This window comes from Chaetodon auriga, chromosome 6 (genome assembly GCF_051107435.1).
Source record: "Chaetodon auriga isolate fChaAug3 chromosome 6, fChaAug3.hap1, whole genome shotgun sequence".
NCBI lineage: Eukaryota > Metazoa > Chordata > Actinopteri > Chaetodontiformes > Chaetodontidae > Chaetodon > Chaetodon auriga.
The window spans coordinates 26,898,567-26,924,885 of NC_135079.1; the positions used below are offsets into that span (position 1 = coordinate 26,898,567).

The following is a 26,319-nucleotide window of genomic DNA, read 5'->3' on the forward strand; positions in this document are numbered from 1 at the left end:
ATTTACATTCATTCCCTGGAGACTTACACTAACCATAACCATAACCACTACTTACCTAGCCCTAAACCTAACCTTACCCCAACCTTAACCCAAATCTTCACCCTAAAATTTAATGATTTACATTATGGGAACTTGCAATTTGTCTCCATAAGGAAGGAGAGCCTCCACAATATGACTGTATTATCAGTTTTATGTCCCCACAACACAGATGATACATGGCCACACACACATACACACACAGTGGCGCCGCCAGCCGGAATCCTGTATGCACTGTGCATATATTTTTTTTTGAAGGTGTGAAAAAAATAAATATTTTAAAGGTTTTTTTTTTAATTGTTTTTGGGGAGGGGATAATAAAGATGCTGGTTTGTAATAGGCTAAACATGCTGAGTTGACTTATTTTTTAAGCCAATTAATTGACGCCTAACATAAAGGCCAATGATTGTCATTTACATCATCTGTCACTAAGTGATGTTGAATTCTGGTGGTAGCTATATTCTTCTTCTAGGCTGTGTAATTTCTCTCTCCCTCTGCTTAGCGTAGCGGGGAGCACGGACTTACGGATCACTTTATTATTATTTATTTATAGTAACAGCATTTTATAGTGAGCAGCATACATATGTCTTCTACAAATCTCGACCACGTTTGCAAAGTATACTGTGAAATTGAATCCTGGTGGCACCACTGCCCACACACACACACACACACACACACACACACGTTTTGTTTTATAACAGAATGAGAAATACAAAATACCAACTGGATTTGTTATTTTTATGATGACTTCCACATTCCAAACATTGTAAAACTGTGCCAACACATCCCAAAATCATGGGAATAATGAAATTACTAAAATGCAGTTAACAGTTTTTCATTCATGCAGTAACTTAAAATGAGTTTTACTTACATCCTCCAGTCCACTATTCTACAAGTGCACTAAAGTTGAGCAGGTCTGGTCCCGAGGCTTATACTAAATATCCATATGGAGAGAGACAGAGAAGTGGTCCAGATTCAATATGTGACAGTAAAACATGTGGCGAGAGGCACTGAATAATATTAAAGACTGAGTCAACCAGACACTCCGTTGGTGAGAAATGAAGGTGCAAATGTTAAATTAATTCTGTCTTCTATCTTTCAGACTGTAGTGTTTCTTATTGGAGGAAAGGCAGGAAGAAAAGCTGAGCAGAAGATGGCCGGGTGAAGCTGTCCGTGTCGATACTGATAAGGGATTGGTATCATGATGGAGGCTTAAAAGGACAATCTTTTAGGTACAGTAACAGTATTCGTGGTCATTTTAGGAGAATATGGACTTTCTGCTAACATGAAATAAAGCTCATTTGGGAGTAAAAGCTCCTCCTCCTCAGATTTTACAATCCAGACTTAGATTTTGTTTCTGGATGGCATCTTGGATTAATGCTTTGATAGTTGGGTTTCAAATTGTGGAATAGATTTGTTCATGTTCACATATATTGACTAAATTGATGTATGATCAGTATGGTAGATTAATTCTTTTTATGGAACTTTTTAATGATTTTTTTAAAATTTTCTTTGCAGATCAAAACATACCATGACAGAATATTCCATGACATAACTTTAAAAAAAAAAACAACGAAAGAAAGAAAGAGACATTTACAAAAAGGGGTGGGGTGATTGGCATTTGCAGCAGAGCAGGGTCAGTTACAGAGGAACATAATTGCATTTTTGGTGGTACTCCATTATACTGTAATAACACAAAAACACAGTTTTGTTATAACAACCCATCCCACTTGGTTAAACACCAAACAAGTTCACTTTTCAGTTTCAGAAAACCTTTGGTTGTTATGGTTGGTGGTTTTACAACCTTCCATTCCATTTCCTAGATAAATTATTATCTAAGGTGAATTTTTTAAGGAGGGGAGTATGCCACATGCTTCTTATTCCCTGTCAGTAAAAGATTAACTTCACCTGAAGTGAGGACATCATGGATTTGCTAAATCTCTGCCGATAAAACCTGTGACATGGCTGACTCCAGTGGACCTGCATAGTTCACTTCAGAGACCAACAAGATACAGTAAGGGAGACTATACATTAGACTGTTAGAATGAAAATCAAAAATCATCTCCCTCCATCCAAGCAATTTTTATATTTACTGTAGATGTGTTATTAAGTGTCTGTTTCGTCAAGCAACTTTGGAATATTTGATGACCATCAGCATTTCAAATATGAAATAACATTACTGTCAGAATTAGTTTATTCTTTATAATCAGGCCACAAATCTTGATAAAATTCTGAATTTAATAAATTGTCTTAAACAGAAAAAGAATCTGAAAATAACTACCGGTCAAAAGATTTAGAACATCCCAGTTCTTCCAGTTTTTAATTGAAAATCATGGAATCAATTTATAGACCAAAATGTATTCTAAACTTTTGACTCATCAAAGTAGCCACCAGCAGATTTAACAGCTGAACACACTCGTGGCATTCTTTCTACAATAGAAATCAAATATTCTTTAAAAATATTTTATCCCAAATCTGTTGCAGACGTTCCCATAAATGTGTGGCACTTGTAGGTTGCTTTGCTTTCCCTCTTCAGTCCAGTTCATCCCAAACCAGCTCGATGGGGTTTAAGTTTGGAGACTGTGCTGGCCACTCCATGTTTTCAAGCTTAGCATCTTGTTCTTTTTTCCTGAGGTAGTTCTGGCAAGGCTTGGACTAGTGCTTTGGGTCATTGTCTTACTGTAGGCTGAACCCCTGACCAACTAGACGCATACCAGAGGGTATTGCATGGTGCTGCAGAACGCTGTGGTAGCTGTTTTGGTTCAGGGGGCCTCTCACTCTGTACAAGTCACTGACCCTGGATCCAGCAAAACAGTCCCAGACCATCACACTTCCTCCTCCGTGTTTGACAGTTGATGTCACACACTGTGGATCCATCCTTTCGCCTACACAACGGCGTACAAAGATCCTGCGTGATGAACGGAAGATTTCAGATTTTTATTCATCAGTCCATAATACCTTCTTCGAGTCCTCAGTAGTCCACTGCTTTTAGGCAGACAGAGGGGGTTGTAAGCAATCAAGACAAGTTGGATCACCTGTAGGAATTCGTCACACCAGCTTTCAAGGCTTTATCAACCTCCATTGCTGCACAACAGTTTTAAATTGTTAACTCGTTTCATATTCCCTGAAAAAGGCCTTTTTGTATAATTCTGATATGTACATTATTTTTCAGTTTTGGGTAACCTAATCCTAACCTCAGCACTTACCTTTGTACTATTTCAAGATATTCATTGGACTTGAATGACTTGAATTGCAATAAATAACTGGAAAAATTGGGGTGTTCTAAAACTTTTGACCAGTAGTGTACATGGGAAACAACTTGATGAAAATACATTTAATACAGCAAACAAAATGGGCATCACAGGCTGGTTTGTGGTTCATACATACCATTGCAGACATTACGGATATGGAGTTAGTTATGGAGTTATTCTCAACATTCATATCTTTTCCACTGTCAAATTTAGTTTTACTTCCAACAAATTCTGACCATGATCAGTTTCTCCTGCCATTTTTTTTTCTGCAATTCCACTTAAGGCCAACTTAACAAGCTGTTAAATGACATATATTGACTCGTGAGGTTTTGGGGAAGTAAGAAAAACATGACTCAAGCGCAACCAAAACAAAAATCTGTTTGCATGGGAGAGACCTTTGAAGAGAGGCAGTTCAAATGAACATTCAATGAAAAATTTATGTCAAAAATTATGAAAATATTGAATGACACCTGTCAAAAACTAAAGTGATGGCATACTTGCAAGAGCTGTGTGGTGTTACAATTTGTGTCAGCTCTGGTAGAAATGATCCTGCACAGGGTGTCCTTTAAAAGGATTTTGAATACAGTGGTCATTCAGTACAAACACATACAAACTGAAGTAAGCACTTTCTTTTAAGAACTTTATTTCCTTTACTGGCCATACTCTGCATTTTGAAACTAAGTTGGCAACTAGTTCCCTGGTTACTACAACAGCAGTCAAATCCACTTGGAGCCACAATTATGTAAAAGGTCAGTTGAAATAGTGTACCGTTGAGATGTTGCAATTGTGAAGTTGGGAAATTCAGTTGGCTGTGCTCAGCCATTGTTGTCAGTTGTTGTTGGCTGCTGAGCGCTGCATTAGATCACCTGAAGCTATAGACCCCATTTACACCTTATTAAATTGCGGTCTGTATCCAGACATGTTATACATATAAGGAATAACGCAACGTCTACATTCACATTTCTATTCATATTATACACTGTTAGAAAGTTTAGATTCTCATGAATCAATTGATGCAAGCCATTTCAAGATGCAATCACAACAGGAGGCACAGTAAACGGTAACAACAGATAACAACCGTGTGTAAAATGAACACAAACTTGATATAACTCACTGATAATGTCTCTCTGTGATTCACAGATCAGTAATACTCTGACAAAAATGGTCTGTAAATATCAACAATGGTCCACTGCAGTAAAGATATTTAGTCCATAACAATATAGTATTCCATTATGTTTTTGATGTTTTCCTAGTTAAAACTTTCCTAAACCTGTGCAGAAGGGAATTATCTTGCCTCCAGTTACTCTCTCGAGTCTCAGGTTTCAAATTACTCCTGGCCTGACAAATCATGATCTGGCTGATCATATCAAGGATTTCAGCGACAATAGCGCTATTACACACATTAAGTGTGTATTTTATGATAAATTACAAGTGATAAATATGGCATATGACTTCAATATCATGATGTATAGACAATATAGAGGTATAAATACCTCTACACATAGAAATGGCAATACTTTAGATTCTAAATATATAAATAGAATTATAGATATTCATGTATTTATAGTAATTTGCCGTTTTATCAAGAATGCCTAAATACACCATTAGAGAAAACATGAAAATATTACATTTCAGTGGTATTGTAATGACTTTCTATTGGACTTGGATGAGGATAAGGCTTTATGTTGTGGTCCCATTGTGTTTTCCAGCTAATAGGTTCTGCAAGCATGTATTTGTAAAACAAAACCTTTCCATTTCTGTGTGTTCAAACTTCTGTTACTCAATGCCAGTAGCACTTTTAGTGATTGTGATTCTGCTGGTGATAAAAGTTCAGAGTGTTACCTTTCAAAAGAGACCAAAACCATGCATGTACTCCACATGGTTCAAGAACAGCTTTCAGTTTACTTTGGGTATGTCTCTGATAGGTGTTTTGGGCCCATTTTTACTGGAATGGTGTAAATGCATTGTGATCGGAATATGATCAGATCTGCCGCGACCAGTTCTGGAGCTAGTCTAGCTCGTATTGTGTTCAGATCTTAGGTAGATGAAAACACAATCCATATGTGTTGACATTCATACACAACATAAAACTGATACAGCTATTTGTTATTAGGTAACATTGAATATACAGTGTAGTTAGTTGTTGTGAGAATGCTGAAAGAGACGCCTTTATCTATTCTGTGGCATGAAAGCACCAAAAGAGCTATTGCTATTCAACAGAAATGTGTGAAAAATGAAAGCAATATGGGTGGATGTGATGATACACAGTAAGAAAAATCCATGTGCGTGAGATGCTGTGTGTTGCACTTATTGGTGCAGCTGATCTGCTTTTAACAAGGCATAGAATTAATCTAGTCTGAGTAGCCTACACATGGGTACAGTAGTATGCCAGGACAAACTTACACAACATTTCTTATACAAAGAAAGGAATAACTTAATGTATTACATTTGCTGAATTTACAAGAAGGGACAGATAATTAAGAAATTGTTGTGCAGTGTTTTGCAGACTTTATAAAGTTTCCCTTAACTCATTGACTCACAAATCTTTGTGATTACTCATGCACAGGTTTTGCTGTGGAGGACAAACATCCGATCTTGATGAGGATAACAAGAAAGCATTAAAAAATACCAGGTGTAAACACAAAGGCAAGATAGGATCATTTATTATCCAGTTAACTCAGGATACAGATTTAATTTTTTGGTGTAAATGGGGTGAAATTTGCATGCCTCACTTGATTATCACTGATGATGAAGTTAAATTTGGGTTAGGTGTTGATAAGCTTGTTAAGATGTTACCCCATGTGAGTAAATGTAAAATAAAGTTCCTTAATTCTTTCAGCATTATTACTGAAAGTGTATTGAAAATAGATTTGACAGATACAGTTCCTAGTACGTAGACATTCATTCCCTCCTCAGAAAATTTTACAGTACAGCTTACAGCTCTGATGACATCTCTTCAGCCAAAGGCTCTCTGAAATTGGTTGAAATGTGTTCATTGTCAGGTTTCTATTTACTGCAGACAGTCAGTCACAATGAGGTGGGTGGGGTCAGTTATTTACACAGACTATATAAAACAGCGGATATAGTCTCTAAGACGTCCCCCGTGTGCTTCTGAAGAGCTGTTGTGAGACTGAGTGACAGTGGCTCTGGCCATCACCATTTTGGCACTGACTGGCTCCATCTAATTCCTGGCTAATCCAAAAATGGGCAGGTGGATCTGAGGTGGGCCAAATGAGGCCTGGTGACTCAAAACGGCAATGCCTGTAATTATGAGTTAAATAACAATTCACCCGTGGACCTGTTGTCATTAATGGGGAAATTAGCTTTAGACCAAAGCAGTTTTTAGTACGAGGCTGTAAACATGTATTGTCTGCTGTAAAGTTGGGCATTTTAATATGGGAGGGCTGTAAGGATTGACTTGTTTTTGGAGCCAGTCTCAAGTAGCCATTTGAGGATCTACAGTTTTTGGCACATTGCGTTAGCTTCATTTGCAGCCCTATACATTGCCACTTGGGTTATTTACAATAGTGCGCATAGTCAAGGGGATCAAGATTATTCACTACTTCATGCACTCACTGTCTTTCTAAGAGCCATGTTTTTACATGTGAGTTGCAGTGGCGGCGATGTTTATCTCAATGCACCTGGTTCATTGCTTACAGATCCTGACTTGCTGGTTTAGTCAGTTTATGGTGTAACATACCCTTTTGCCTTCAACACCTTTGGGCTAACTGTGTTTAATTATGATAGCATATTCACATGCAGTTGTTACCAAAGTTGGTTTCAAAAACACACGTGAAATCCTGTACCAGTAGAAGAATTGGTTGTTTTTCAGTTTATCAAGTGGTTTAACCAAATATGAAAGAAGGTGCAATTTCAGTAAGAAAACCAAAACAAATAAAATATGCAAAGTCACACTCCAGAAATGTAATTTTCAAATTTTGTGTTACATTAAATGGCATTTACACTGCAATTTGAATAATATGGTGTTTCACTTATAGGTTTATCCCATTTGTCCCATAGAACATTCAGTTAACTTGAAGACTGCACAAAGTATCTATTTGTGAAAACTTACTGTATGCATGAAAGTTTTTTGCAGTTCATGTGTTCACTCCTGACTTCACATACATATGGTGTATGTTCAAACCTCGCAAGCCTAATTGTGTCTCTCTTCAGGAGGGAGAATGATGTTGCTCAATGATTATATTATATGCACAGCAATGGGTTGAGCCTGAGTCTGAATAAAGCTCACTGACAGCCTTCACAAGTTTTTAATAGGCTAAACTTGGTCCTAATATACAACATGCTTTATGATGATGTAACAGATTAATGATTATCATTCATATATTGCTATAAATGCAGTAAGTGTATTTTTATTATACTCAATCATATGTAACTGTACGATATGGTTGTTTTTTTAATAACTGTAAGAACATTTTAAGGTGTATTTGCAGATCCCTCATTGTGAATATAAACTTATACTTCCCACAGTGGACTGGCAACAACAAAGAAATGATAACTGCAAACACATTGATGTGTTGTCTGCAGACACATGGAACAGATTTTTTTATACACAAGATATTGAATTTATTTATTTTTTGGAAACGTATAATGCTACATGACAATACCTTTGTGAAAGAAATAAAAATTAAATTGCTATTTTTATCAACTAACCCTGTGTCCAGTGTCCAGTGATTATCAAAGAGAGTCTTTGAATATGCTGCCATTACTATTTAAATGTGTGCAGTTATCTCATATAATAAAATATAGATCTGTCAATCTTGTGTTGGTCATTAAGTCTCTAAAAACACCTACATATCCATTGTTGTTAAGACAGTTACATAAAAATGCCTGTATAGATCGTTGGTATAGACGATTTGGGGCAAATTGGTTAAAAAGGTAGGACAATGCAAATGAACATGCTTTTTCTTTTTAATACCAAATCAACTCTGGAAATTACATTAAACAATATTCAGTACGTGTAACCTAGAGAACAATGTGCTAGTGATTTGGAATAAGATGTTGTACTCATTATGCAGAAGATTGTCATATTATACTATTGGATTATTATTACTACATCAGATTATTATGTATTAACATGTACGAAACATTTTAACATTGTACTTGGTGGAGCGAATGCAACTGTATTATATACTTGTTGGGTAGTATTTACAGAAATTTCTATCCACGTTAATATTTCTGGTATTTAAAGTCTTAATCTTTAACTATATCTGTTAAAAAAGTAATGAAACAAAAAGAAATACAATAATTCCCTCTAAAATTTAAAGGAGTGGAAGCACTAAGAAAATGTACATACTCAAGTCTAGTGTATGCAGTTCACAGAAAACAAAACAACCGTTAAACAAATGCATGGCTGAACACATGAGGACCAACTCCTCAGGTCATAGCTCAGCAGTCTACCTCCACCTGATAGGGGACACTCTTCTGAGGACAATAACATGTATTTTGGACAGGGAGGCCAAATGGTGTAAAAGAGAAGTGAAGGGGGCTAGTTATGTCAAAGTGGAGAAACCATCCCTCGACAGAGGACAAGGTCTAAAACATCACTTATCCCCCACCTACAATGCTGTCCTTTCATCCCTTCCCAGGAGATTTAACAGCCATTTATATTTGGGCTTATGTGGCAACTCCTATGATTGTTTACACTTGGCCTCAGATGAGTCCAGTGACTCTTAGGTAGTGTCAATGACCTTCATAATGTCCCCACAGAGGTTAAATACCTGGGATTCCTCACCCATGTCAGATAAAAGTGAAAAAGCCCTTTGAATTAGAGGCAAAATGTTTTCAAGTTTCTACAACCAAGTGCATTTGCCCTACATTCATCCCTTCTTGCATACTCAAGTAAAATGTAAGTATGCCTACCTCAAGTTTGTGGAGTACTTTAAGTTAAATTCCAGCACTGAAAACAAATCAGCTTTTTAAGTGCAGGCTACAGAAAGGAAAGGATAAAAACAGCAACAAACAAGCTGCTGACTCACTCCCACAACCTCTGCGGTTCTAATGTTAAGCAATAACGTATAGTTTGTCCCTCTGCACTTACCCTAGCCAATCCAGGGGACACGGGAAGTCGAGTAAAGAGATGCGGGGGAAGACTGAAAATACAATATCAGGAGATAGAGTGGTGCGAAAATTCGCGTGAAAACAAAACCATCTACGTTTTTGTTTGAGAAACGTTATTCTTACTTCATTTATATGTACATTGATAGTTAATTATATGTTCGTATCGTCAATGAGAATTTTATTTTGAAAGTTCTAACCCGAAGCCTTCCGTTTTCAGTAGGTTTGCCCGTTTGACAGCCAGATAAGTGCGTGTTTGTTTGTAAGTGTTGTGTTTTAAACCGTGATCTGGCCTCTGAACACACAAGATAATGACATCGGACGGTGCTATTCAGATACCGAGGCGTCTGCCCTTGCTGCTCACCCATGAAGGGGTGCTCCTCCCGGGTTCCACCGTAAGGTTCAGCGTGGATTCTCCGCGGAACATGCACCTGGTCAGCCAGCGGCTGTTGAAGGGGACTTCGCTGAAAAGCACAATCATAGGAGTGATTCCCAACACCAGAGACCCCGAGCACGACACCGACGACCTCCCGACGTTGCATAAGTAATAACATTTTTGTCATACAATGTTAGCCGGATAAACACTCAACAATTGAGTCCAAGCAGTCACTGGACGAACCCTGAGTTAGCGAGTTGGTAACAGGATAAGGAAGAATGTGAAATATAGTTCGGCGACACAAAGTATAATTTTTCAGACTTTTCTCTAATCTGTGCATCTTATGACCTTTGCATGCTAAAGTATTCTTGCCTAGCTAGCTAAAGCTAGCATTTGACAACTAAAAGCTTGATTTTAGACATATTTACAAAGCCAGTTCATATCCGCATTTCCCATTAGACCCCATTTGAAAAGACATTTGTTCAGACACAGAGGTATCTGTATCTACAGGTGTGCTCATGATCACAACACAGAGGACAGTGACATCCTTTTCTGTATGGTCACATACATACCTTCTTGGACCTTCTGCAACAGACTGTGGGAGACACTAGCCAACACTCAAATTACATGTAGCTTTAGCAGTTTAGAAGTTGTTATCACGTTTAACTGGAATGGCAGAGTACATCATATCATATCATATCATATCATATCATATCATATCATATCATATCATATATAATGTTGATGAAAAGACTTTTTTTTATTATGCAAGGACTTGCAGTTATGCATGTCATGTCATATTTAGTCAACTTGGTATTTTTGTGTAATGCACTGTTCATAATCTATAATAAATGTTGCAGTCAGTGATTTGTTCTCAAAAAGTTCTGCAGTTTTGTAATGGCCCTGCAGTCAACAGTCAGCCAAGCACAGAGAGGTGGACTTCAACCTTTCGCCAGCAGTTCATGCCAGTCTGGTTACGTAGTAGCAATTCTTTGTCTCTCAGATGCAATTGCTGGGGGGAAATTGTACTAATCGGCCTCAAAGATCTTTGGAGGTTGCTGGTTGCTGTAATTGCATTAAAAAGAATATTGCATGTTAAGGGAGTACTAATTGCCCTTGGGTAAGGCACTCAACCTGACATCTTAGCCCACCACTGCTCCTAAATAGGTAGATGAAATACTTCAAAGGATCCTGGTTGCAGATGATGAATTTGCAAATTAAAAGAAAAAAAAAAAAAATCAGATGTCTCTTGTGGTGTTGTGGTAGAGCACCATAATGTGGCATGGATGTTAGGGGGAAAAGGGGGATTAAATTTGGGTTATCCAGTGAGCATTTCCTTGAGTACAGTACATGTGTCTTTGATTAAGAGCTGCAGCATCTTTAGAAGGCATCTCCAGTCAACCACTAAGAACACAGACAACTACCGTCATCTACTCTGTGGTGGCTGCTACTTAACTTCGCATGAAAATCCAGAAATTATGTCCTCACCACCACCACCCCCATCTGCAAGCACATAATCAGAAACATGTTACATGTGTGAAGGAGGGGTGTGATGAACACATGACCTCACTACACACACCACCATGAAACTTCATATAAACATTGTATATTGTTTTTAGTAACACTAATACAGTAGAATTCAATACTGTGGATAAGCAAATGTACATGGTATGATAACTGTCATTTTTCATGCCATGGTATACAGTGCAAAGCTGGATCTGTTGGTATTTAGGGCAGTGTTGATCTCATGCTGATAGTATTAGTCTTGTTAATGTACATTTTGACAACTCCTTACTTCATGTAAATTTTGGCTCACAGTAAAATAGCAAATGCTCCTAAGGCTGACAGTTGTAATCTAAACCACATAGGGGTTAAGAAACTATTGGAGTAGTCAAAATAAAAGATCTTCTGATTTTGCATCTGTAAATTGTGGAGACCTCACATATAAGTGTTTCAACCAGATTTATTTAAATCACTGAAGCTTAAACACTGCATGTTTTGACAGAGTGTCAGCACCACATATATAAATAGTCCCAAACAGTCACAGGACTGCCAGTCTAGCTCTAGCTTTTCCTGGAAGTATTTTAACCAGTTGCTTCATGGTGCATTGAGCTTCAGGAAAATGATCTGGATGAAGATGTGAAAACAGTTTTGTAACTAAATCTGAAAGCACTATTTATGAAAATGTGAATCATAGGGGACACCAATCAATGCTCCAGCCAGACAGCAAAAATGATGCAGCTGCCTAGTTACAATCATTACCACAGCCACATACTGTTATACTGAGGTGTTTGACACAAGTCACCAAATTTGCTAGAGGTCCTGACCAGATCAAAGGTGTGAGGATTGAATCTTTACAAACTTGAAACAATCAAGGTAGATTATTGTTTCATAGAAGATAGTGCCACTTTGAAGCCAGTTACTCTACTGAGATGTCTGTCATCACCCTCATCTTCTCTCTCACTCTTTCTCACTGTGTGTCTCTCTATAGAATTGGTACAGCAGGGATAGCAGTGCAGGTGGTGGGCAGTAACTGGCCAAAGCCCCATTATACCCTCCTCATCACCGGATTGTGCCGCTTTAGTGTGTCAAGTCTGCTTAAGGAGCGACCTTTTCTCCTGGCAGAGGTAAAACTTAATATCAGGCAGTAGTTTAAAATCAGGAATCATTCTTAAAGTGTCTCATAGTTTAATATTGATTCGAACGTGCCCAGCAGATTTCTTATAAAGTTTGTTTACACTACACTGTTATTCACTGAAATGCACTGTTTGTATCCCTTAGGCTGAACAAATGAGTCTTCCTCATAAAGCAGTTTAAAAAATATATATTTTAAATTGTCCATTGCTTACATTCACGTTTATTAGTCTGTATTCTTACTTTCCTTTATTGGTGCATTGCCAGGTTTCTTTGTGTATTGCTGCTGCTAAGTGGCCAACAGCAGAATAGTGTGAAACCAGCTGCAGGAATGTGTATTGTGTTGTCTCCTTCCTTGCTTGGACCCATGCATAAAAACATGGCTCCATAGCTCCACCTGTGGTCAAAAATTCCAAACTGGTACCTTTAAACTCCAGTGAAATGTTGTTGAAGTTGCAATTCTGATTTGGGGGGTGTCATTACTAACAGCTCCTTTTTAATAGGCAGCATAGGACCAAAAAGACCTGTCATTCAGTTTTTCAGAAATACCCAGATGCATGTTAGTGTAGTACGTACCTTTCTAATTGCAGGTGGAGCAGCTGGATAAACTGGATCAGTACACGACCCCAGCAACAGAGGGTGTCAACGCAGAAAATGGAGAGCTGGGGGAGCTGTCCCAGAAGTTTTACCAGGCTGCTGTACAGGTATGTGTGTTTATGGTTGGTGTATGTGTGACTGAGAGGGAGAGGTTGAAAAATAAAGTATCCAAAAAGTACTTGATTGAGTAAAACTATTTTATTTAATCAAGGGTAAAACAACACAAAGTGGCGTTTATAACAGAAATGTGATAAGGAGAGACTATTCTGTATCTAGCTTCTATGGTTGCATGAGAGGGTTATTTGCATATGCCTTATATCTTTCCTGTCCACTTGTATTGTAATACCCAGTTGATTTTCCCCTAGTTTTGTCATCAGTTTCCACCTCAACATTACTGAACACATATGGAAGGATAAAAGGATTGTTTTTTTCCTCAACATCATGACTTGGTGCTTTGATCACTGAACGTGAAGAAAAATCTGCAGTGGGAAGGCAGGGGTCAGTCTGGGATCAGCCATCCAGGTGCTAGACAGGAGTCGTTTTTTTCCCCACTAAATGCAGAAATTGTCTTTTGGTGCAGTTACATGCCTCACCTTTATTCTATATCCATGCTTGAAAAAAACATCCCTTTATGCAGTTCAAACTGTGTTTTCATCCCTCATTTTCCATTTATACTTTATATGATTTTTACCACTGCTTGTAATTTGTACCAGATCGGTGCAGCCCTATTCATATTCCTATCCATGCATAAATTGTATATTTATACTGTGTGCATACGTACATATTTTGAGGATCTTGGGCACACAAATCCCCAGGGTGAATAATGTTCATCTTACTGTAGGAACACCTGCAGGTTACGTATACTATAACTCAAAGTACTTACAATTCATCACAGGGCTTTGGAGGCGTCATGTCTGTCTTTGCATTTGCAATTTATGCCAAAGCTGCATTCTTGCTGTGTGAGTTCCTGGAATACTGGAATTTATCAAAATAACAAGAAACAGTCAACTGTCTCATTCATTATAACAGTAAGCTGTGATGTTTGTAACACATTCAGTAAAAGTAATCCTGAATCCAAAAACTAATCTAATATGTATGTGTAGTTGTTAGGTATGTTGGACGTGTCTGTTCCAGTGGTGGCTAAGTTCAGGCGTCTGTTGGACAGTTTGCCCAGGGAAACTCTACCCGATGTAGTAGCCTCCATGATCCGCACCTCAAACAAGGAAAAACTACAGGTAAAGTGACTGCTGGTTCTATGCCAAAATTCAAACTAACTGTTGGAAGAAAATAAAGTTTAAAGGCACTACTTGTGGAGTGTCTTTCAAATGAATCATCCCTCTCTGTGAAAATTAGTGCAGTGTGTTTGTTACTCATAGCACATTCAATTTAAATACTCTATTTACAGTAGAGTAGTTTTAGTGTAAAGATTTTTCTAAAATGAATGTATTTTTAATAAAATATCTCTATATCCATGTGTGCTCCAAAGGTCCTAGATGCAGTAAGCTTGGAGGAGCGATTTAAGAAAGCTCTGCCTATGTTGACCAGACAGATAGAAGGGCTAAAACTGCTGCAGAAAACCAGGAAAATAAGTTCTGACAATGAAAAGAAGGTAACAAACATTTGTATTTCTCATTCTCATTCCTTTCAACAGTGTCTGTATGTATATGCCTGTTCATCTGTCTGTCTTATCTGTTCAGGTGTTAACAGTGCGTAAAGGTGGAGTGTTCCCAGGTCGGCAGTTCAGCCTGGATGGGGAAGATGAAGATGAGGATGGTGATGACACTACAGCTTTGGAGAGGAAGGTCCATGGGGCCAACATGCCTGAAGCTGCACTCAGAGTTTGCCTCAAAGAGCTCAAGAGGTGAATCTCCCCACTGATTAAACCTTCAGCTCCTCTTTTTGGAACACAACATGTTGTTACAGTCATTTGTATTGTCTCGCTCCTGATTATCTATGAAAAGTATTTAGTCCCTTTCACAGTAACTCTTTGTCAGACTGTACCTTTGACCGCATAGTTCAAAATAGTCAATATTTTTAGTGAAGTAGTGCACATCAGATCATGTACAAATTAATTTAATTTACGAAAGGCTTTTAGTAACAGTTTAATTCTTTTTTGAAGAATTTTAACATTTTAAAGATGTTTACACCCTTTCAATATTCTTTGATCCATATAATTCACCCCTCAGATGTGGTTTTGTCTTCAATATGTGACCGTACTTCATCTGTGAAATGTGTGATTGTGAAGTGTTGTGATCCACAGTCAGACCAGTGTTGCATTTAATCTCATTTATCTCTGTTTAGATTGAAGAAGATGCCTCAATCCATGCCTGAGTATGCCCTGACCAGAAACTACTTGGATCTCATGGTAGAATTACCGTGGAGCAAAAGCACCAAAGGTAAATAAAGAGTTTAGGTCTGTATGCAATCAATTTCAGATGCCTCAGATACAGTAGGAGGTCTCTAATATGCCTTTGCACCCTGGCCAAGCACTTACAAGTTTCACAAGTGTAAAAAAGATGTGTCATGGCTTTGGCTTTATTGGTAGCCATATTTTTTCACTTTTGATAGAGCTAAGCTAATGGAGTCTCCCTGCCTCATGTTTAAGCAATGCTTAACATGTGGTAACAGTAAAATTGCGGTGACATTTCAGCATAATCATTTCTCTGGTGCACTGCTTTTGCTTTGAAGCTTGTCTGCTTGAGCTGTCAGTTGTTTTAGACTTAAACAATCAACATCAAAATGAAGTTTTCAGATGCAAGTAATTTGCCTTGGTATTATCATGCATAAGAATGAGCATAGTAAGTGAAAATAAAACAGATAAAAAGCAAATACTGCAAATTTCAAGAAAAAAAAAATAGAAGACATGACACCAGATGAAGGTAATGTTGCTCTGCATCTGCGAAGTGAGTAAATGGGCAACTATTGGCAAATATATTAGTTGCAACAAGTTTAAAAGGTGGTAATATCAGTGTTGTGTCCATCAGAATGCACTGCCACCAGTTTTCACAGATGGACATAACGACAGTCTTTGCCACTGCTTTGCTTTGTCTCCACTGATGACAGCAGATTGCCTGTATAACAAATATCCTCGATCAGTGGAGTCTTGAGGACAGTGTTCATTCAGTGTTAGGCTCAGAGGTCTGACAATGTGTGTGCTGCAGATAAATCTGAAGTACTTTTTCATTGAACAATTTGGGAGGATTGTCTTCAGTTGATAGACAGGCCAAATTTTCCAACCCTCCCAGGGGACTTCTGTTGTCCCTTCTTCTTCCTCTCTTTCTGAAAATACTCATAGTCACTCATCCTGTTTCTGCAGCACACACCTTACTGGCTTGACCTTTACTAACTTTAATGTTTTTTCTTTCTTTCTTGCATCCATCCATCTCATCTACATTCACCCCACCAAAAACAAACACCACTCACTCTTCAGACTGCTTGGACATCCGAGCTGCTCGTACTCTTTTGGACAACGATCACTATGCCATGGACAAGCTGAAGAGGCGCGTGCTTGAGTACCTGGCTGTTAGGCAGCTGAAGACTTCACTGAAGGTGCTCATTATAGATGTCTCAGTCCATTAAACATACAAAGACAACAAGTGATGTATTCTATGAAGCAAGAATCCATTTTTCATTTTTGAAATGTGTCCCATATTTATCGCTGTCCTCAGGGCCCCATCCTCTGCTTTGTGGGGCCCCCAGGGGTCGGTAAGACCAGCGTGGGACGCTCCATAGCCAGGACTCTGGGCAGAGAGTTTCATCGGATCGCTTTGGGAGGCGTCTGTGACCAATCTGACATCCGCGGACACAGGTATACTCATAGAATAACAACTCTCATGGGGGTCTATGACAGCATGTTTTCTGACCAGAGTATAGATAGTGAGTTTTCTGGAGCAGAGGGCAGAGTTTCCCAATATGTCACTGGACCTCACAGGAAGAGACAGAACTGGCATTGTAGGTGGCCCTAGGGGACAATTTGGCTGACCTACTATTATATATTTTTTTGGATGTGATGTGTGAACATTATTATTGTGATAGGATATATATGTGCTCCAAATGTTTACTTTGTATTCAGCTGTCTGGCAACATTAGTGTGTGCAATGTATTGTTTTTATTGTGGGGGCTGAAAGTCTGACAGATTGGCTCTGTTTTTGATCACCCTCTGCTGCTGATGCACTAGTTGTTGAATTGAACAATGTGTGCGACATCAGTGTCTCAAGAGTTCTGTTTTTTTTTTGTTTTTTTTTTAAAGTCAGTACACTTCTTCATTTCAGCCAGTGTTTACCTAACTTGGTTTAAGTATGAGCAATCATATCACATTTTTGTTGTGTGAAAATGATAATAGTAATAGTCTTTATTTGTATGGCACCTTTCATTAAAATGCATCTCAAAATGCTTTGCAACAAAGAAATTACATGCACTGAATGCTTCACATAAAAGTAGACATAAAATGAACGTGAAAACATGTTAAAAATGGTAATTTAGCATAAGAGTGAAAATCACAGTTGAAGTGCACTGTGGCCACCTTGAGGCAGGAAATGCTATAGCAGCGGCTGGCGGCTCACTCAGAGTCCTCCAGTCTGATTTCTAATTAGCTGGCAATGTCATATGCCATGGGAAGATTAGGGGAAACTTTAACAGTATCAAAAATTGGATACCACCCAACCCTAATATGCATCTATGTTTCTTTGTGAAAACTGCTGAATCCCTAGGATTTTGCTTGCTGTGTTGAGATGTGTTGATGGCGTGCCTGTTTAGTCCTTGCAGTCTTCACTGCACAGACTGCAAATACCACGCAGCATACATATATCCAATTTTAGGAAACCTTTTTAACAGCTCACCTAGCAGGGACAATCTTTTCAACTGAACTGAATTTTAAGTAACACCATTAAAACATACAATAAATATGCATATTGTTTCATGCTAGGCTTTTATCATATAAACCTACATACAGATAATATTGAACTATATTCAGTATGAATCCATTGTTGCATTAAAAAGTCTGGAAAAAATGACTGATTGTCAGGGTCTGCCCTTAAGAACCAAATGCCAGGCCACTTATTTTTCTCTGGCACAGATCCTGAGACATCTCAAATATATTAGAAGAATTTCTAGACTTAGATTAGAGGTGATTCATCTTTTGAAATCTTTTGGTCTTACAGGTGGGTCTTTGTTCTTAAGCAGCATGTCATTTTGTAGTCTTGTTTCAGGACACAGATAATCGAAATATTGGCTGTAACAATGTACCACAGCTGTATGAGTATATTGTTTTGATGGTGGAGCTTACATTGGCTCTGTGGCTCTCTGTTGGAGCTCTCTGCTGCTGAATGGAACATGAGCCATCACGAGTAAAGTATTCTGATTACATTTCAAACATCATCACACTGATAAAAAAAAGGCTCCTGTGAGAAGAGAAATGAATTTATTTTTTATTCAGCCCATTCACCCCAACAGTTGAACACACTGACTTCAGTTTGGAAAATCTGGCTGATATCTTTACAGCAAGCTCAAAAATCCAGCTGTGTGTAATTGACTGGCTGACTGATCATTGAAACACAGATGTGAATGTTATTTCCTGTAGATAAAAGGCAGCAGAGCTTTGGAGGTGAAGACCCATATAAATTCTGACAGCACATCAGTGATGGGACCTCCACATTCATGCATTCGTACTGGGATCACTCACTTATGACATGACCTCAGATTAGCTTGGTTTAGATACTCAGGGAGGTCATCATTAATGCCATTTTCAATCTATATGAAATTCAGTGAACTGTAATCTGTCAACTATAAACATGGACATTACAAAACAGAACATCAGTCAAAATAGAGAGTACTGTGTTTCTCTCACAATCATACATCAAGCAATCAGCCACATATACACCGTATGTTTTGTAACCAGAGTCCATAAAAAGCAAACATTAGAGTTCAGTAGTTTTGTCCCTCAGCTCGCCTTTGATCAGTCTGTTAACAGCCTCCATCTGGAACAAGTCTGAACTGTATCAAAACACACACACAGACACACACACACACACACACACACACTAGTGTGTGTGCACTAGTATATTCTCTAAGGTTTGATTGTCAAATTATGTATTGGTGCCTGTGCCTCTGTGTGAGTGTGTGCAAAGGTAAACAGGGCAGCAGATTTACTTTCAGGTTGCTGGGTTGATCCTTAAAGCAAGAGTGAGCAGAGTTGAAATACCATCTCTCAGCCAGATGAGAAACATGTGTCTGATATACCAACAGCAGCAGTGCAAGAGATTAAGAAGAGAGGTTTTTAACAGTTGATTATAAAATGTATTCAACTTAAGAAATATTGTCTGAGAAGTAGACCATGACAGATGTTTCTAGTTCTCAGTGTTTTGGTTTTGTATTTTTTTTTTTCTTTTTTTTTTTAATATACTTTCTTTAAATTTCATCCTTTCGCATTGTAAATACTTGGTCATTTGTCATGGAGAATTTCATTTCAGTTCAATTCAATTCAATTTTATTTGTATAGTGCCAAATCACAACAAAAGTTGTCTCAGGACACTTTCCATATAGAGCTGGTACAGGCTGAGCTCTTTTATCTACAGAGACCCAAAAATTCCCACTGCTGTGAACAGTGAACAGTGCTGTGATCTTCATTTTTTTCAAATTTTATTGGTTGTGTGGAAATGCAATGCATACTTGTATGTTTGTTTGAAATTAAGTGAAAATATTTACACAGAAGGTGTAATTCCTGCTCATTTCCCCAGACGTACATATGTAGGGAGCATGCCCGGCCGCATCATCAACGGTTTGAAGACAGTAGGCGTCAATAATCCTGTGTTCCTCCTGGATGAGGTGGACAAACTCGGGAAGAGCCTGCAAGGAGACCCTGCAGCTGCACTGCTAGAGGTCAGGTCTCTCACTCAGATTACTTATTAGGTAGTATCAGATGTCTTCATTTAACAAACCGTCACATGCACTTAACCTAACCTGCTGGTTAACCTTCACCTTTTCTAAAACTGTTAATAAGAATTTGTTCTGCTTCCTGACCAAGTTTTCTCTGAATTGCTTTGTTCCTTTAGGTTCTGGACCCGGAACAGAACCACAGCTTCACAGACCATTACCTCAATGTGGCTTTCGACCTCTCCCAAGTGCTCTTTATCGCTACTGCGAACACCACAGTGACCATTCCCCCTGCCCTGTTGGACAGGATGGAGGTGCTGCAGGTACCAGGTGGGTTTAGGTGCAGGGGGGTAAACCACTGGAACCATCTCCATAGTTTCCATTTGATGTTGAGGATCAACTCTTGCTCTAGTGACATAACTAATTCCATACAGACTGCATCTGTATAATTGAGTGCAGCTGTGTGATTGAATTTACTGCAGTGCATTGGGGAAACAGATGAAACGACAAATCCACGTCCAGCTATGTATCCAGACACAATTGTATGCATACAAACGTGCACACAAACACAGTCACTGCTGCCAGCACTGAAATACCTATTACAGATGAAGTTCATGGGTTACCAATGGCTGTTACATGTAAACATAGTATCTATACTGTAGATATTATTAATCCATTCTGTTTGTTATTATTCACATTAATACTCGTTGTTGTTTACACCTACTGTGCATTTATCTGTATCCGTGGACTGCTTCAAACCTTTAAGCTGTTCTTATGAACCGAACAACACCTGTGCTATCACTACAGTAAAATTAATTACAGATTAAGGGAAGTCAGAGGTAACAGTGTTGGCAGTTGGTGCCCTTAAGGTTAGAGAAGCATGCTTGTGATCAGAACCTTGCTGGTATGATCCCCAGACCAGCAGGATAAATGTGGATGGGGAAAGTGAAAAGGCTGTGCTTACAATCGCTGTTTTTCCTTCACTTTCCCTGAATTTCAACTGCAACCATCCATTTCCATTTATCCATTTGTAAGTGTTCTAAAGAGGCAACTGGACTTGAGGTTCTAGAAGACATTTCACCTTCCACCCAACAGGCTTCTTCAGTTCTAAGTGACTGGTGGGGGGGTGCCAGACATTCATCCTCTTGCAGGATCATTTACACCTTGAGAGTTGTTTGAGGTCACACCCAGCCATCATATGAATCGCTAGGGTCACGAGTCATGGTGTGAATGGGTGTTAAGCGGCCTGGTGAGGGATCTCAGGAGTGCATTGTCAGTGGCTAATAAGTGGTGTCATAGACCACCTACTCTGTTCAGTGATGGTTGTTCCAGTCTGACATAGATGTTTGCTTTTCACTTCTCTTTCAACTACCTGCTAAAACGTGTACATAATTGCCCTGAAATGACTGTCCCTCGTCCGTAAGATGCAGCTGGACTGCTCAGTCCTTACCTGACCTTGACCTTGACCTTGACCAGTGAAGCAGTTGTTTTGTTTCCTCAGTATACAAGTCTATGCATTCCTTGCTGCATTGAACTCCTCACAGTACAGCTCACTCCTCACTCCAGCAATGTAAAGAATGACAATATTGTTCCCTTTATTATTCCTGTCCTTCTCATTCTGTTTGGTGGTCTTGGTAAAGCCCTTTGGCAAACCAATGCGGGAGTATTTGGAAAAAACTCAAAAGGATCCACAAACACTACATCCCTGTGCACTTTCCAGCCCACCAAAGCAGTGGTGTAGTTAGATTTGGTTTTATTTTTATTTACAAGCTGGACAAATGTATGTGGCCTTAAGTCTAGTGGAATTGCCATACTGCCATATATTCAAAAGATGATATTGACATTTTTGGACAGGAAATGAAAAATACATTGAGGCTGATTTTCTCTGAAGGTCCATTACATAACAGACCTAAAACATAATAACAGGGTACTGCCAAAATCCAGCCAGGCCTTGCAGTTCTCACCTGAATGTAAGATCTGGCTTAAATCCAAATCCTGTTTTCCCACTGGATGAGACCAGGGAGACCTCAGGGGAATCCCTGCAACACAGCCATGACATCATCAAGGATATAACAATCAATGCTTCCTGCTCCACCCCGCCTTTCCACTGCAACATGAAGTTGCTACAGAAGGTGTATCTTTCCTAATTAAACATACTTAACGTACAAACAGCCTTGTCAACAGTCCTTAAACTCACAAGACGAGTAACAGACTGTTTGTGTGCACTGTTTGTCTATCTGGTGATCTCACTTGCCTGCAAAAGAAAGATACAGATTAACTGTTTCTTCAAGAAAGAGAAGGATAGCTTGTATGCCCTGCTTTCTTTCAATTATGTCGACTCTCTGCTGTTTCCTCTGCTGCCTACAAGGACCGGCCTGCCGTTAAACCATAGATGAAGCGACACAATGACCCCTCACCAACTGAGCTCTTTAATTCATATCAATAATTGTATTAATATTAATGCAGTTACTGGTATCAATAACTATCCTTAATATCTTCTAATACCCAAACCTGTTCCTATCAGACCCCACAAGGGCCTGTGTGCAGACCACTAGATCATCAGTCATCTGTCATTAGCAATAGTTGCCCTGAAACATTAACTTAACAATACTAAGTGTTATAGCAAAGTATGCCCAATTAATTTAGAGTAAACATACACTTCCTTCAGCAGCTTACTCTTCTATCACATGTACAGATAATTTGACACCATCCCATTTTGAATTTAGTAAAATTACAACCCTCTGCATGCACAATGTATTCTCCCATCACAAGGGTAGCCTTAAATACTGCAAACACTATTGCAGTGTCTGAGATAAAGGACTGCAGGCTTTTAATAAAAACTTGACTGCACAGTATTACTGGAATTGATATTTTTTTTTGTTTTTTTATTTTTTTGGTTATCCAGCAGACAGTAGCCTAAGGTACACAGTTTATAAGTTATCAAAATCTTGTGCTAGTTTTTGCCACCTAGCTGTTACCATGTGGGATGTAGCTTGATTGAGCATGCTAATTGAGAAGTTTTAATGAATCTATTTGCATACATTCTTGATAAATGAATCAACTACTTTAAAATTCAGTTCAACTAAATTGTCATTTTTTTTTCCAATTTCTATTAGAAGGGTTTTGAATTATGTCTGCTTATGATATGGTAAATAGTTTGCTTCTATCTGCACATGGTAAATACAGCCTGTATGTCTTGTTATTAAAGCCCAGGTTTCTGAATAGGTCCACAGTGCATGAACTGCACACAGAGTATGCAAACACTGGTGCCTCTCAGAGTAAGGGAATAGAAGTTAGCCAGTATTATAGGTGAGCACAAGCCTATAACTTTCAGAATAAAGGCTGGGTTAGGCTGCATACTAAGCATTCTATTCCTCTGGGCAAACTGCATACATGCCTGATGCATGGGTAGTACATAGATTTTATCAACGTACCTAGCAGAGGCCAAAGCAAGCAATGAGGCCAAGGACAACATTTTCAACATTCAAAAGGGGGACAGGAGAGAGCACTTAGCACAATGGGATGATCTCAGGATGGAGCCAGAGGCCTATAAGAAGTAAACCTCAGTGTGCATCCTTCATGAACGGACACACCAAAAGGTGTTAACCCACCGTCTTTCTGTCAAAGTCAGCATGACAGGAAGAAATAGCTGCCAAGTACACATTCACAGACTTGTCCCAAAGCCACTCCTTTGTTGTCTTGGCTGTGTGCTTAGGGTCGCTGTCCTGTTGGAAGGTAAACCTTCACCCCAGTCTGAGGTCCTGAGCACTCTGGAGCAGGTTTTCATCAAGGATCTCTCAGTACTTTCCTCCGTTCATCTTTCCCTCGATCCTGACTAGTCCTCCAGTTCCTGCCGCTGGGATGATATTAGCCAGGTGATGAGACGTGCTTGGTTTCCTTCAGATGTGACGTTTGGCATTCAGGCCAAAGAGTTCAATCTTGGTTTCATCAGACCAGAGCATCTTGTTTCTCATTCTTAGAGTCCCTTGAGCTCTGTCAGAGTGACCATTGGGTCACCTTCCTGACCAAGGCCCTTCTCCCCCAATTGCTCAGTTTGGCCATACGGCCAGCTCTAGGAAGAGTCCTAATGGTTCCAAACTTCTTCCTTTTACGAATGATGGAGACCAGTGTGCTCTTCGGGACCTTCAATGCTGCGGAAATTTTTTTGTACCCTTTCCCATATCTGTGCCTCGATATAATCCTGTCTCGGAGGTCTACAGACAATTCCTTTGACTTCAGGGATTGGTTTCTGCTCTGACATGCACTGTCAACAGTGGGACCTTTTATAGACAGGTGTGTGCCTTTCCAAATCATGTCCAATCAATTGAATGTACTACAGGTGGACTCCAATCAAGTTGTAGAAACATCTCAAGGATGATCAGTGGAAACAGGAAGCACCTGAGCTCAATTTTGAATGTCATAGGGTGTGAATATTTATGCACACGCGATATTTCAGTTTTTTATTTTTAATAAATTTGTAAACATTTCTAAAAAAAACTTTTTCACTTTGTAATTATGGACTATTGTGTGTAGACTGATGAGACAAAAGAGGAACTGAATCTATTTTGGAAAAAGGCTGGAACATAACAAAATGTGGCAAAAGGGGTGTGAATACTTTCTGAATGCACTGTATATCTCTCCCAAGCCTGAAGTTCCTGCATAGTGGCAACAGCCAAGGCGGGCTTGACAGAAGTTGAAAAATCTCCACCAGCCAGTGCTTTCTTGGCCCACAGAGGGCAACCAGGACCCTCAATCTGGCCACAGTGGGAAGAATGAGAGCTCCTGGGGGCAATGCATAAAGTGGTGTCTTCGGCCACTTGGGTGGATGCACCTCCACCCCCAGTGGGCCTCTCTGGTCGTGTAGAGAGAAGAACAAGGGGCACTTAGCATTCTCCACTGTCTCATAAGCATCCATGGATGCTTGACTGAACTGTGACCAGATCTGTTTCACCACCTCAGGGCGAAAGGTTCAGATTAGGGCTGTCAACTAATATTTTAAATTCAAATTTGAATGCTAAAAAATCCATGCATTTGGTTGTGAAATTTTTTTTTCGATTGACCAGCTGCACTTAAGACATACAGGAGTCACAAAACCAGTTTCCGTTGTGCATTAGTTACTGGGGTTTTTTTTTGGTTTTTTTTTTTGTTCTGTTTTACTTTGTTTGTTTTGTTTATTTACTGGGAAACTCTTTTGAAATCTGACAGATTTAAGCCTCTCCGGTCACAATGTCCCATAAAAATAATTCACATTTTAGATGTGAAAATGTCCCTGCTCCACGCGCTCCCCTGCTCTTTCTCTTATGTCCACCCTCTCTCTCACTCCTCTTCCGTTTTGGTGACTTTATTTCAACCAAACCAGAGTTAGCTGGCTGTAGATTTTCAAATGCTTTCGTCCAATTTTTACAGACCTAGTCCGCATACACTGGGGTGCCCCTGGATAAAAGATCCTGCCCACAGTTCAGAATGCCCAGTGCATGAGTCACTCTCAGCAACTGCAGGTGCACACTGCTCCAAGCTACCAGTGTATGTAACCGGGCGACCTCAGCTCCTCCATGCCTGTTGATGCAAGTCATGACAGTGGAATTGTACATCCTCACCAAAACATGATGACCCCTCAGCCAAGGGAGGAAATGTTTCAGAGCCAAGTGAGCAACTAGCAGCTTCACACAATTTATATGGGCAGAACACATATGAGGGTCCCATTTTCCAGTTACCACTCTCCTCTCGTGAATGGCACCCCAGCCCACCAGAGAAACATCTGTGATCAATTTCCTGTCCAGGACAGTTCCCATAGAAACACCCTGAGTCAGGAAACTTGGCTCTTGCATTGTGTAAGTGCAAGTGAGCTGCCTGTGGAAAACCTGCATGATGGTGGCCATTGCAGTGATTATCCAGGCCCAGAGAAACTACCCAGCGCAGGATCCGTCTCATATATAGGCACCCCAGTGGTATCGCCACTACAAAAGAGGTCATCAGGTAAGGGATGTTGTCCTGTGAAAAAGTGCTAATGTTGTCTGCATAGCCTCTTAAAAAGCAGAGGACAAAAAGCAGAATTACTTTCAGAAATCAAAATGGATGATCCTCTCCTATTAAGAATGAGTGTGCATTGTTACATCTGCTATAATGAGGTCTTGTGAAGCTTCAAAAGATTCTGTACCTGTAGTGAACTCACCACCTCTGAGAAAACCATAAAAAGCTGTGAGAAGAACTGTTTTTAGTAGCAAATCTGTATAAGGACTAAAGCACCCATTCCTTAAGTAAGTGATGATACCTTTTAAGAGTTGGAGAGTGAAAGGGAGACATATGACATTGCCTTGTGGTTTCTCCCTCTTACAGCTATTTAATAGAAGATGAACAGATGAGTTTTCGAGCAGGCAGATGATAGATGGATCCAAACAGTGCAGGTGAAATTGTATACCTGCGTTACTGGAGGATGGCTGCATTTTTCGGGATTCAAAACAGTGAACTATGAAGGCACAT

At 39.3% G+C, this 26,319-nt stretch overlaps 2 protein-coding genes across 3 annotated transcripts in view; both read left to right on the forward strand.

Moving 5' to 3' along the window:
- The window catches only part of il34 (interleukin 34), a 44,165-nt gene extending 37,282 nt beyond the window's left edge, over positions 1-6,883 (forward strand). The window contains exons 8-9 of one of the 2 annotated variants that reach the window (XR_013077251.1): positions 1,139-1,268; positions 1,555-6,883. Coding sequence is in view for 1 of the 2 variants with exons in the window: in XM_076732578.1 (XP_076588693.1) it covers positions 1,139-1,182 (44 nt within the window). In the remaining variant the exon portion in view is untranslated. Of the gene's footprint in view, positions 1-1,138 lie in introns of both variants that reach the window. The other variant, XM_076732578.1, reaches the window with a different exon arrangement.
- Positions 6,884-9,337: 2,454 nt separating this feature from the next.
- Positions 9,338-26,319, forward strand: part of lonp2 (lon peptidase 2, peroxisomal) — a 30,826-nt gene continuing 13,844 nt past the window's right edge. The window contains exons 1-11 of the mRNA XM_076732580.1: positions 9,338-9,906; positions 12,230-12,365; positions 12,963-13,076; positions 14,073-14,204; positions 14,456-14,578; positions 14,667-14,830; positions 15,271-15,365; positions 16,400-16,518; positions 16,638-16,777; positions 19,704-19,845; positions 20,019-20,169. Of these exons, the coding sequence (XP_076588695.1) occupies positions 9,674-9,906; positions 12,230-12,365; positions 12,963-13,076; positions 14,073-14,204; positions 14,456-14,578; positions 14,667-14,830; positions 15,271-15,365; positions 16,400-16,518; positions 16,638-16,777; positions 19,704-19,845; positions 20,019-20,169 (1,549 nt within the window). The 5' untranslated portion in view covers positions 9,338-9,673. The remainder of the gene's footprint in view (positions 9,907-12,229; positions 12,366-12,962; positions 13,077-14,072; positions 14,205-14,455; positions 14,579-14,666; positions 14,831-15,270; positions 15,366-16,399; positions 16,519-16,637; positions 16,778-19,703; positions 19,846-20,018; positions 20,170-26,319) is intronic.